The 13,446-nt window shown below is 35.4% G+C and overlaps 1 protein-coding gene across 1 annotated transcript in view; it reads left to right on the plus strand.

Annotated features, from left to right (window-relative positions):
* The window catches only part of MYO6 (myosin VI), a 155,508-nt gene extending 142,643 nt beyond the window's left edge, over positions 1 to 12,865 (plus strand). The window contains exons 32-37 of the mRNA XM_040983657.1: positions 1,050 to 1,088; positions 4,073 to 4,176; positions 5,019 to 5,150; positions 8,119 to 8,145; positions 10,384 to 10,602; positions 11,165 to 12,865. Coding sequence (XP_040839591.1) covers positions 1,050 to 1,088; positions 4,073 to 4,176; positions 5,019 to 5,150; positions 8,119 to 8,145; positions 10,384 to 10,602; positions 11,165 to 11,364 — 721 coding nt within the window. The 3' untranslated portion in view covers positions 11,365 to 12,865. The remainder of the gene's footprint in view (positions 1 to 1,049; positions 1,089 to 4,072; positions 4,177 to 5,018; positions 5,151 to 8,118; positions 8,146 to 10,383; positions 10,603 to 11,164) is intronic.
* Positions 12,866 to 13,446: the final 581 nt, after the last annotated feature.

Genomic DNA, 13,446 nt, shown 5'->3' on the forward strand with positions numbered 1-13,446 from the left:
CTAGCTTCAAGAAAGAAAGATATATTTCTCAAAAGATAATTTTGTTAGATTATATCTGTTTATCCTTTGTATCCTTCCTCATCAATTATGAAAGACTGCTTTTTCTCATTGTGCTTGCTTGGATAACCCTGCGTTAGAAATTAAGTGCAGCCAGTGTTGCTGACAAGAAATGAGGAATATAGGAGTGCTTTATTTTTTAATATCTGGATCCTGAATCTTGGTGTGCAGGAAATGGCCTGGAAGCAAATATGCCAATCTTCTTAGGACTTTTACTGATTTGTAAGGTTTTGTAGTTATCATAGTGAGAAATAATTAATTTTGAAGTAGAAAGAGCAAAGGGCAGGAAAATAGAATGATGTTAGCAAAGGAAGGATGACAAAGTTTCCATCCCATTCCATAGATATGGAAAAATATTGAGAGAAGTTAGACTCTCCTGGGTAATAAAAATGAGGTTTTACCTTTGAGAAATGCTTATCCTTGAGAAATGCTTTTGTATACAAAGAAATAATTTCTTTGTATACATTTGCTTGTATGTATCCTTTTTTGAGAAGAGCATGCTTTGATTTAGAATTTCAGAACTTTTAATACATCAAATTCTTATTTAAACTCTTGATACTATGAAATTCATCAGCTTGGCTTACCTCCATGCTTTATCTAATTAGTATTTGCTAAGCGACCCTAGTGTACAAATCCTCATATAAAATCTGCCAAGTATCCTTGTGTTTAGAATACACTATTTGTATTCTCTATAATAATATCTCAAGAATATAACGTTTAGGAGATTTTATCTTCAAGCTCTTACTGTAAAAATGGATATGTGCTGAAATAACTTTAGATTTTTTTTAAATGCTGCTAGATGTGTACATATTTCGTAGACCTTTATAAAGTAAAATATCTGTGAATGTTTAATAAAGCAATATTGAAAATATAAAATTTGGTACATTTTAGGAAGTTTATATAATGTACTTTTTCTAAATGTAAAATAGTTTTTAGACATTCATATTGTATATCTTTTATATAAATATGTTTTATTTTTATTTTTCTTATAGGGAACAAATGGCCAAAGAAATGTCAGAAATTTTGAGTAGGTTAGTGCAGTGTAATTTGGGGGAAATTAAGCATTCATCTCATAATCACACTTTGAAATTACTTTTGGTTATTTGGACTAGAACCTGTTATGTGACTATCTTATTCTTTCTAGGCTTTCTGTACAAGAAATGCCACTCTGTTTATTCCATCCCAATGCAGGAAAAGATAAAAAGTGATGTATCTTAAAGCAGTGTTTTTCATTGAGGATGTCATTGGCATTCTGGATGGGAAAATGGGGGATCCTTCTCTGTCATTGGACCCCAAAGTTCAAGGGGATCCTTATCATTGTGACAAAATGAATATTTTGAAATTTGCTCTTGAGTGGTGCTGTACCCAATTTGGGAGCCACTGTTCTAGTTGAAGAGTGGCTTCTAAGGAGCTCTGCTCTGTGGCAGTTACAAAGCTCTTGGTGTCTGTTTGAGCCATCAGAGAGCACAGCTTGGCAGGGTCTGGTCCATTACCTTTATCCGTTGATACGAATGGGTCACGTTTCAACTGTCAATTTCGAACTTACACAGTTGATTAAAAATGTTAAATTAATATACATGTATTTTTAAAATCAGGTCAGTTTTGCTACTACCTCACATTTTTACATGATTGTCTTTATAACTAGTCTGAATCACTAATGAAATAAACCTTTATTTTACTATCTTAATAATTCCAGGGGTTGGGATCGGGGCGGCATTAAAATTTTTTCTGGTCCTGAGTATGTTTTTAGCAGGTGAAGTTTTGTCTAAGGTAATACAACTGAGGAGTTGGTGATATTAAAATCATACTTTGAACAATAGTTTGAATTCAGAGTGTTGTATTTTTAAAAGGTATCAAAATATGCCCCATGTATATCAAACAATCTGATAATTATGAAAGTTCCTTTTATCTTTCAAAAGGAAAAGGCAGCAGCAAGAAAACTTGATAATTTTAAGCTACCCTCGGAGAAAAGACTTCGGGAATAGGAAAAGAAGAAATGTTATTATTATTAGTTTATTGACTGGTGATTAAGGAATGAAAAAAGAAAGAGAGCATTTGAATAAATGTTAAATCCTAATTTATTGTGAAGGGTAGCAGAGAAACCTTGCTGACACACAGCTGGTTCTTTTTGAGCAAAGCAATTAAGAACAAAAAACTACATGGAAAATTGCCAGTCATGCAGAGTATGAAAAGTATAGATTTCCCAGTAAACCTACAAAGATTTTCACCATAAAATACAGGAAGGACTAAATGACTGCACATTATTCTTTTGTAGACTATTTTGTATGTAAGCAACAATCACCATTTCAGTTTTAAGTATGCTGGAGGAAGGCATGTTGCTGCTCAGTCTTTAAAATGAAAGCGTATCTACCTAGCATTTTAAAGAGGCAGAGACACTATATTTATTGCATTGCTAAGACTGATCTTGAAAGAATCAGTCCTTCACTTTCCTTCACTTCAGGAGGAAGGGGGCATTGCTTCAGATGTCAGTTATCAACAGCATTCTTAATTTTTCAACAACATTTTTTTTTACGTGTCTCTATCTCGACTAGGACGATTGTTGGTATTTTTCCAGATGTAGAATGAGGGAATGTTAGATCTTAACCCTTCTCCTTGAGGAGTAGATGTTTTCTAAGTAGTATCCCCAGAAAGGAGAACTCTTAGTGTGATACCAAGGAGGCAACTGTTTAGTTCTTTAGTATCTAACTATTTTAGTGCTCCTGCCACCTTTTCAGGTTCTTGAATGGTGGTGCAATTAAACTCTTCTTTATTACATGCAAGTGTATTCTGAGTACCTAAGAAGGTCAAGTGTGATCTTTGACTGAAAAATAAAGTTCATTATTATACAAGAAAGAAAACGCCCCCATTTTCTGATTGAAGACCTCAAATTATGTACAAATGAAGTGGTGGATATGTCCCACTTTACTAAGTGCTTTAGGTCATCTTTCTTTCCTTTTTCCCTGTGGAAATATGTGTGCTAATGGGGAAAGGTGCAACACGATGCCCCTTTCTGTTTTGTGATCTGAAACCTCTTCCTGTAATAGCCAGTTGTCATGTTATTACTTATTAAATATTACACTGTGATATTGTCTGTTCATAGGCCTTATGACAGTGAAATCTAAAGTTTAGCAGATTCCACAGTACAACAGTTCTTTTAGGGTTTTTTTTTTTAATGACTTGAATATGCTGAGTTGCAGGTTGAAGTTTGACCCCTAGCCTCTGCACTTGTGACCCGGTAGATGCCCAGGGAGATTAAGAACCAATATTGGTCACCTTTGCTCCATGGCTGTGTGGCTGATGGTCACAAGCCAACTATTAGTGTGTTTCTAATCATTTTCTAGGTGTGTTTGGGGTTTCTGTTTTGATTTTGAAAACATTTTTAAACTGTAAATGTCTATGTATTTGTCAGTAAGAATATTTAAATTGAGATGCTGGGGAAGGCTATAGTACTATGCTTGAATCAGAACTTCTGATTCCAAACCTAGTGTGAATAGGAGGGGGCTGGCACAGCTGTGCAGTTGCCTGTGTGATGCTGATATCTCATACAGATGCCGATTTGAGGGCAGGCTGCTCCACTTCTGATTCAGCTCCTTGCTCTAGAACCGGGCAAAGCAGTAGAGGATGGCCCAAGTTCTTCGGCCCCTGGAGCCATGTGGGAAACGAAGCTGAAGCTCCTGGCTTAGGCCTGGCCCACCCCTGGCCATTGTAGCTATTTGGCAAGTGTACCAGAGGGTTTGAAGATAACTATCTTTGTCTCTCCTCCTTTCTGTAACACTGCCTTTCAAATAATAATAATAAACTAATATGACTATCAAGTAACAAGATGAAAATTTTTAATTTATTGCACCGTTTCTTCTAAGTCTTCTGAATCTCCTATGTCAGAGTCAAAAATAATTGTACTTCTTGTGGTACAGTGGCTGTTTCCAGTTCTTAAGCTTACATACTTTCTTAGCACTTTAGTCAGTTTCCATTCATGTTTGTAGTTGAAATATGCAAAAATATGTAATACTTACAGAGGTCCTGCTGTCCAAGCCACCAAGGCTGCTGCTGGTACCAAGAAACATGATCTCAGCAAATGGAAATATGCAGAACTACGTGACACCATCAATACTTCTTGTGGTGAGTGTATGAAGGGGAATGAAAACAGGAAGGATTTGTAGTGATAATAAAAGAGATTGTTAGATTGGGTTGAGAAAAGTGTATTTGTTTGTTGTATTTATTTTTTGTTATTCTCCTCTTAGAGTGAATTCCTAGTTTATACACAAGTCCAAAAGATAGGCATGCTATTGAAGTAAACCCATTTTGCCTATTTCTTGCCTAGGTCAGAAAGAAAAGACAGACATTATGGTTTGGACTGTATTGATGACTGGCCCTTCCAGTATTATTAGTAATTGTTAAATATTTACATATTTGAATAATTGATTACAAAAAGTAAAAAATTGAAACAATATTACAAATAGTGATAGTTTGTTTTTAAAGCAGTTTTTCTGGGATCAAAACACATTCAAATCCTATATCCTGGAGATCGTATGTTATTGTGCTCTATTTAAATAACATTGTTTGAACTCAGGCAACTGGGAATGAAAACCTGTATGGAGTTCTGTACTATGTTCTTTTCCTTCCCATTGAGCATGTCTATGTAAGTATAAATATTAAAAAACACAGTGTGATGTGTGAATCTAGCTTTTGCTTGAGCACATGGCTGTTTATACAGTTACAGCACTTATGGGCTAGACAAGTGTAACTTCTCTAATTAAGTTTTCATGTGTGAAATCAGAAATCACATAAGGAAGTAATTAGGGATAAAAAATGCATTGCACATATAAGTAATATAATAAGCTCATTTTTATGGAGTGAGCTTATCTTTGATTTTGTGCTATTACCTTGAAAATTAAAATTGTGTATCTGAGCTATTGAATAATTATGTAGATGTTAATTTCTTTTCTCTATGTAACCAATAGATATTGAGCTCTTGGCAGCTTGCAGAGAAGAATTCCATAGGAGACTAAAAGTGTATCATGCTTGGAAATCCAAGAACAAGAAGAGAAACACTGAAACAGAGCAGCGGGCTCCAAAGTCTGTTACTGATTATGGTAAAAACAAATCTGCACTTTTGAATGTTACAAAGTACTTACATTTAAATGCATGTTGCTGTACATAAGGCATTTGGGCAGAGTGTCCCAGATAGTATTTCTCTTACTGTAGTACTGTGATCCATTCAGCAAAACCATAATGACCTGTTTTTATAGCGTTATCATTGAATTTTTCAAGTTCAGGTTCTTAAGATATATTGCATTTACTTCTTAAATTCTAGAGGTAAGAATCTTTCTTGTCCGTCTTGATGAGGTTGTGCAATACTATTATAATATGTATTTTTTCACACACACATACATACATCAAAGTAATGTGACAATGTAGAGATTACTATACATCTTTCACCATACATGTGGAATGCAAGTAAAAGTGAATCATTTAAGGGCAGGTACTTGTTGTAGCAGGTAAAGTGCCTTGGAAACCTGTATCCCACCTCGGAGTACCTGGGCTCACGTCCCGACCTCGTTAATTCCAGCTGCTCACGTTGGAGACTCTGATTGAGCTCCTGGCTCCATTCTGCTCTGTGGCCCAGCCGCTGCATGCATTTGGGGAAAAAACCTGCAGATATATAGTCTCCATGCCTGTTAAATAAATACAAAATTAGAAAGATTTTTTTTGCTTTTATAGCTAAAAATTAGTACTTTTGTATTCATTAAAAATATCTTGTTTAACTTTTGTTTTAAAAAGTATCCCTTAGTTTTAAATGTGGTATAGTTCAGTTTTAAGATAATCTGCCTTAACTATGTATATTGTTATATTTTTCAATATGTGAACCTGAGAACTTTTCTATTCCTCCTATACAAATGCAGTGAGGAAAAAGAAATGAATTGATTAATGAATTATCTATTAACAGTGTTTAAAAATACAAACATTATTTTATAATACTGTAGAAGTGTAGCAGTGAAAAATATTACCCTGGTTCAGACCAAGGTTTTCCCTAAACCAGAATTGATTGTTTTTTACTCAAATCCTAAAAATGGATTTTTTTTGCTTTATTATGCAAAAGGCTTTGTATATTTGGAATTGGAAAACAGAAAAAGCGTTGTGACCTAGTAAAAGCATGCAAAAACTTTAACTTCAGCTGTGAATATATGTAATATGTAAGAGATATATATGAGTTGTCATTTCAATCATTTTAGCAGTAATTGAAATTTCATTTGTTCAGCTTGCTACCTTTAAACTGGCATACTTTATTAGTGTAATTTAAATTAATATCAAGATGACAATAGATTTAATAGCTTTTTTAAATGCTATTTCCTCAACACTAGATAGCAAAGTTTAGTAAGACTTAACCCAAGATGACTTAGGAAATTGACCCTTTGATTCTATTTTCCTTCCCTTACTACTACCTTCTAAATTAATCAAAACAAGGCTTGACATAGTTCAATTATATAATGATATTTTAGTGTTTCTATGATGCAAAGAAAAATTTAGGTGAGAATGATGCTGCTATTAGGGAGAAGTCAGTGCTGGTGATTGCACAAGGGGCATTGCCAGTCACAGTAAACCACAGGACAGTGAGTGCTCGTCGGTAACCGTAGGTGGCAGGCAGAGAGCTGCAGCCAGTAATGTCACTTCCAAGCATTCCTACCATTTGAGTTTTTCTCTCTGTGACTTGAAGATGAAAGAATGATTTTGTTACCTGTTTGTTTACTTTCTGAACACTAAATTTGTACTATCTTTGCTTTGTTTAATGAAAAATGTCAAAAGACTGATTTTTTTGTAAAAGATAATTGGGTTAAGGTCTAATTGCTTTTAACTTGATGGACTTTGATAATGATATTGCTTCAAAACTTACACATCTAAAGCGTTTAATTCTCAAAACAAAAACGAATTACTATTGAAATATTTGGGACACAGGTTCTAAAATAATATGCAAGTATTTCTTGTATTTTTACATCAAAATGTTGACATATTACTCATCCAACTTTGCCCAAAAAGGTATAAAGGATGTGTTTATCATCTTGATAGATCAAGCATTATTTTTACAAATAATGTATTATTGGGGAGAGCAAGTGTTTAGAAAAATTTCCAACACTCATCTGGGTAAATAAGCACATTTTAGAAGTTCTGCTGAGGAAACTATTTACGTTATTTTTTTCTGTATTTTTTCTCCTTATGCAAAATTCATTCTGACTCTTAAGCCCAGCGTAAAAAAAAAAAAAAGGTAAAGGGTACTAAGATGCTTATTATCTCAGCTGAGAAAATATATACGCAGGTTGTTTCCTGATGGAGCCACTGAACAGCCTTTAAAGGAACTGCTGTGCAGTCTAGTATTTACAATATTAATATTTAGAATTCATTAATGTGAGAAGATAAAATGGCATCAATTTAAAAATAATAAAAGTAATTCATACTGTTGACTTCAAGAATAATGTATTAATCATGGCCAATTCTTAAACTGGGCGTAAATTTTCAGACTCTTTCCTGGTTCTGCACTGTGTGAGCAAGCTCTCATCATAGTTGCTACCCAAGTCATTTTCAGAAGTAGTTCTCGGAGCAATGGAATCATATTTATCATATTTAATAGCATATAAACGCTTTTAAAACAGTGATTTTGGTAGTTTTATTTTCTGCTTCCCAAAATAAGAATGGCCTGAATTTAACATTCAGAAACTTTGAAAAAATTAGGGTACTTTCATGTTTGTCAAGTCTTCGTGTTAGGTTTTTGTTTGAATGTTACTATATCCCAAAATTTAAAATGAAGTATGATTTAAATTGTGGTTCCCTTTTTGTGTGCCTCAAGCATGTCTCCTACAACCCAGTGCATCAAAGGCCTTGTCCCTGCTTGGTGAGAAAGCAGCACTTACTTGTAGGTAACCTTGAGAGTATTTGGCTTTTGAACATGATATTCACCTGTGAATTGCCCCTCAATTGATGGGACAGTTTTATAAATCAGAAAAGAGCTCATTTAAAAGTTTTGGCATTTTCGTCTTTTGTTCAACAGTAAAAAATATTTGTTCACAGATTTTGCACCATTTTTGAACAATTCACGTAAGTCAATGGGTGGTAACTCATGAGCTAACTGGAAAATGGGTTAAAAATACTTTGTTAAAGCACTAACAGTTTATTAAATACTGTTTTGCTACAATTTTAAGTGAAGTTGTATTTTTAAAGTGTTTCATTCTGAGATCTATTTTAATTTCTGATGATATTTTTACTGGAGCACTCCAAAATACATATGCAGAATTGAATCTATTTTATCAAATTACTTACATTTTAAAAATGACTACCATTTTAAACTGAATACATATTTTTTATTGTAGCAAAACTCTCTTAATTTAATGGCTATTCTTTTAGAATAAAAACTAACTTTTAGGTGTTGGTTTCAAGCACTGTATTTTCAAACACTTGGTTGTCTGCATTTCTGCCCTAAGATATTGGAGTTTTGTTTCGTAGGAGACTCAGGTTTAAAAATGTTACTTCTTATTGGGAAGAAGAAATTATGTTGTTACATATGTGGCTTCCCATGATGCATACTTTTAAATAATTGAAAAATTTTGAGTGACCTTAGTGTATAGTAAATTTCTTGTAGAGTCAGTTAAGCAATAATAATTAGGATATAAATGCATATTGATTTTTGAATTGGTTGGGTCTGACTGTTGGATCTTCGTTTCTATTGTTTTCTCCATATAGGTTTACTTCTCTTATTAGTGGAGAAAGCCCATCACAGAGTTCCTATTTCATGTATTAATTTTACTCATAATACTGAGTTACAAAAGACAGTTATTAAAAAAAAGTAGCCCTAATGAATGAATGCCTCTCAGTATCATAGTAAATTTCCATAAATGAAACGTAAAATCCTAATTCATTGATGTGCAAGGAAGACGGCATTTTTTATCCCTTTAAAATATTTTAGCTTTGAATAAATGTACTTTTCACAAAGTAGCCAAGTTTCAAAACTTACATGAGAAGCACCGCATTGTCTTGGGAGACAGTGAACACCTGGGAAGAACAGGGACTGATTGGTAAAGCACATCTCTGGTTCTGTGCTAAAGATGAGGCAGCTTCTAGTCACTAACAGAACGGGCCTCTCCTTCCTTCATAAGCATATGCAACTGTGCTAACTGCTTTTTGCTTTCTCTGGTTTGCACTTTCAACTGCTGAAAAGCTTGGTGTAAAATTAGAGAAAAAGTATTTTCATCCTTCCAATATTTGCAAATTCTCTCAAAGGCTATGTGGCTGTTCTTGATTTTTATGCTCGCTCTATATATGTATTATGTAATTTTTCATTGACATACTTAGCTTTTCATAGTGAGATTGTTTTTTTTTTTTAAATTGAGTTCCAGTAAATGGTTGGTCCGCTTTTAGAGATGTGAGTATGAAGCATATTAAACAAGCTTACTACCGTTACACTGTTGGAGATGTAAAATCGTAGCCCTGGGGAAATGTTTGCATTGGCAGATAAAATAGACTCAGTTGTTCAGTAGTGAAAACTGAACGAGGGAAGAAGAAAGATTGAGATGAATAGAAAGACTAGTACTGGTAGAAAAGAAGGATTTTTCTGTTGGTAAGGAGAACAAATGTTATACACCTTTCACTTGTTTCAGTGGATTGAATTCCAAGAGAAATCTGATTTCACAGTAAGTATCTCATGGTTAACTGTTACAGGTCCTGTGTTGTTTTAGTCATGAAGGTGTCTAGATACCTGTTATCTCGGCCATTTAAAAAATCCCTCCAAATCAGTTGGTGAAAGAGAAAAAATTTATATGGTTCCACTTTGGAAACTGTGATTTAACACATATGCACAACCCTCCTGTTTCTGAAAATAATGTTTACTTTCTGTTATCATAAGTCAGTAAGTTATTCTGCAACTTGCATTTAAGCTCTCTGGGGGAAAGATACATGTTTAATAAGGAAGTTTGCTGCTCTGCTCTGTCAGTTTATTTCATGTTGTTATTGTTACAGTCATTTGTAGGAATCTTGTAGAATTTGCAGTTAATTCTGGTGTGTGTGTGTGTGTGTGTGTGTGTGTGTGTGTGTGTGTGTGTGTGTGTGTGTGTGTGTGTGTGTGTGTTTGCCTGTTTGCAATGACAAAGAATGTATTTAGGGAAAGACAATTCTGAGAAGTCATACCCCAAATTACATTTATTTACAAGCAATTAATATTTACATCTTATTTTAAATTTCCTGGTAAAGACCTTTGTCTTCAAGGTGTTGGTACATTTTAGGTCTGGAGGCTGTTTTCTGCCCCCTTTGCTGTAGTGTAACATCCCTTGTTCTGTGTAACAGCTCAGCAGAACCCAGCAGCTCAGCTTCCTGCCAGGCAGCAGGAGATCGAAATGAACCGTCAGCAGCGCTTCTTTCGGATCCCATTCATCCGCCCTGCTGACCAGTACAAAGACCCCCAGAGCAAGAAGAAAGGCTGGTGGTATGCCCATTTTGATGGACCGTGGATTGCCAGACAAATGGAACTCCATCCTGACAAGCCACCTATCCTTCTTGTGGCTGGTGTGTATGAATCACATTAAAAAAAAAACAAAACTCTGTGTGTGTGTGTGTGAAAAATAACAGTAACGAATGTAAACCGTATACACAAAACATTTGAATGTATAATGCAATGATTGATTAAAGTTCAGGATTGAAGAATGAAGTTTTGTAGTTCAGTCACATTTGCAGAGAATTGAGGACTCACTGATTGATGATATGAAAAGGCTTAGATGCCCTAAGTCCTTGTGGAGCACATGGAACCTTGAGTGTGTGCTCCAAACATTTTCATGGGTGTAATTATATGCATTGATTTGTAATGGTGTGAGGATGTGTGTGTTTGTTGTTAATCCTGATAACCTGTTTGGTCAGCTGGAATGTTTATAAATTTTGAAAGGGCCCTTAACGGGACAAAACAAAAGTTGCTGTTGGTGAATTTATTAAACAGATGATTTCTTCTAATGGAAAACGAGGTATTAGAAAGTACTGCAAGAGAACTGATTGGCATTTCAGTGTCATGATGTTCATGAGAAATGTTTTGGGGGAAAGGGAGAGATAATAATTTTCTGATGCCTCCTGCGTGCAGGTAAGGATGACATGGAGATGTGTGAGCTAAATCTGGAAGAGACCGGCCTGACCCGAAAGCGTGGCGCTGAGATCTTGCCAAGGCAGTTTGAAGAAATCTGGGAGCGCTGCGGAGGCATCCAGTACCTTCAGAACGCGATTGAGAGCAGACAGGCGCGGCCCACGTATGCCACCGCCATGCTGCAGAACCTGCTCAAGTAGAGGCTGCTCTCAGCTGGTGGTGGGGGCACGCCCGAGACATGTAACCCTTTCATGATCATGTTAGAATTACACAAAGTGAACAGATTTCTTTAATCATGGCCTCTTGTTAATTTTTCTTAGATTAATTAAGATTATGGTAGTGAATTTTGGACTTAAAAAAATGACTTCCCTGTATGCAGCTGTAAGTCTTATGCATCTCATTGTTCTGGTACTTGTTATACTTGGACAGATTCTGACATTTCTCATCTTTTGCCAACAGCTTCCTGTAGGTCCATCCTTACTGTTCTCTAGAAAAAGTAATTTAAAAAATCAAGATCTTTAATATTTAGCGTGGCTCAGTACCATATAACTGGAGTAAGGAAAACTTAGCCTAAATTTCTGACAATTAGGCACTTAACATGATCAAGGCACTGATGTTTTTGGTGTTCAGAGCTATGTACTTTAATAAACTCTTCAGAAATTGAAATTTTGATTTTCTTTCCCCCTTCTCTTTTGCATTGTATCTTAATTTTTGTGAAGTTGTTCTCCTTAAGTTCTAGAATTACAGACAAAGCCTTACTGCACAGGTGTTCTGAGATACCATGGGTATCCCACACTGTGAGCTGCTTTTAATGTTCTAGGGACAAATCCAGGAAATTTAGATTCTTTACATGGGTAAAACTTTTGACATGCATTTTGTTTGATTTAGAAAAGGAAATAAGTTTTAGGTGGTGCTGTGGCATAACTGGAGTGACAGAATTAAAATAGCCTTTCATCAGAATTTCTGTATCAGACTCTTGTCCAGGATGTTTCATACAGTTTAAATTGGTGTTCTGCTTCAAACATCTTGTTTTTTGATTCCTAGTCTTTTTTGGCTTTTCAGATTTTGCTAACTGTTGAGCTGTTTTATAAGCCTTGTAATTCAAAAGTTCCTGTGATTGCTTATTTCATGTAACTGATAATTTTAAAAAGTTTTATTTGTGTGCTGTTACTTTTGATCAAATGTCAGCAGTTTCAAGCCTAATATTTATGACTTTCATATTAGGAAGTTAGAAACAAAATTACATCAAGAAGTTATGTTGACATGATCCTAAGGAGACTTGTTGTATTTTAGAATAAAATTAGTAAAATGATTCTCTGCACCTTTCTTTCTGATTTTTAATGATTCTAACCTTTGCAATGAAACTTCAGTAATTTTCTTTCCCTAGAAAGAATACCTCAGTTAGGAAAGTATTCCCAGCTGATCAAGTTACTGTCTGTGAAACACAGACGCTGTTTTCAGAATTGCTTCTCTGGTCCTATGTGTCTTAGTACAGAGATATTTATTTATTATGATGCAAATGATTGTTTGTGTTAAGGAAATCCAGTGGTCCTGTCTGTGATGTTCCTTGCGAATGTGAATGTGATCACTCCCCGGAGGCTGTGCTGCTGCGTGGACTGCTCTGCCGCGGCTCATTCGGTCCTCGTGATTTGTGACAGAAGGCACAGTTACTGAAATAAATGGTCTATTCTCTCTCTTCGACCTCTTGCCTTCATTGGTGTTTTTATTTGCATAGAATAAGGAATGATAAGCTTTGTTTCCTAACTTTCAGAAAAAGTTTAGTTATCAGATTGATTTTAGTGACTTGCCTTCTCAGTACTGTTTTCAAGAGTTTTTTCTTTACTCTTTTTTTTCTGCTATTTTATTTTTAATTTTATGATACAATTTCATAAGCTCTGGGATTTCCTTTGCCTCCTTCCCAAATTCCCTGCCCCCCAACTGATTTGCCCCGGATTATTACAGTAGTGTAGTCCTTCGTAAGCAGTCCTAAGTCCATCATTCTGCTATTTAAGTGTGTACAGACCATGGCAGATAGTCCAGCATCCTATTGTCGAGATTCTCCAACACTTTCATTGGGACTCCACTTTTTTTTTAAAATATATTTTATTTTGGGCCCAGCGCGGTGGCACAGTGGTTAAGGTCCTTGCCTTGCACGCCCGGGATCCCATATGGGTGCCAGTTCTAATCCCGGAGGCCCCGCTTCCCTTTCCAGCTCCCTGCCTGTGGCCTGGGAAAGCAACCGAGGATGGCCCAAAGCTTTGGGAACCTGCACCCGCGTGGGA

This window comes from Ochotona curzoniae, unplaced genomic scaffold, assembly GCF_017591425.1.
Source record: "Ochotona curzoniae isolate NIBS_2020 unplaced genomic scaffold, NIBS_Ocur_1.0 contig_3819, whole genome shotgun sequence".
Taxonomy (NCBI): domain Eukaryota; kingdom Metazoa; phylum Chordata; class Mammalia; order Lagomorpha; family Ochotonidae; genus Ochotona; species Ochotona curzoniae.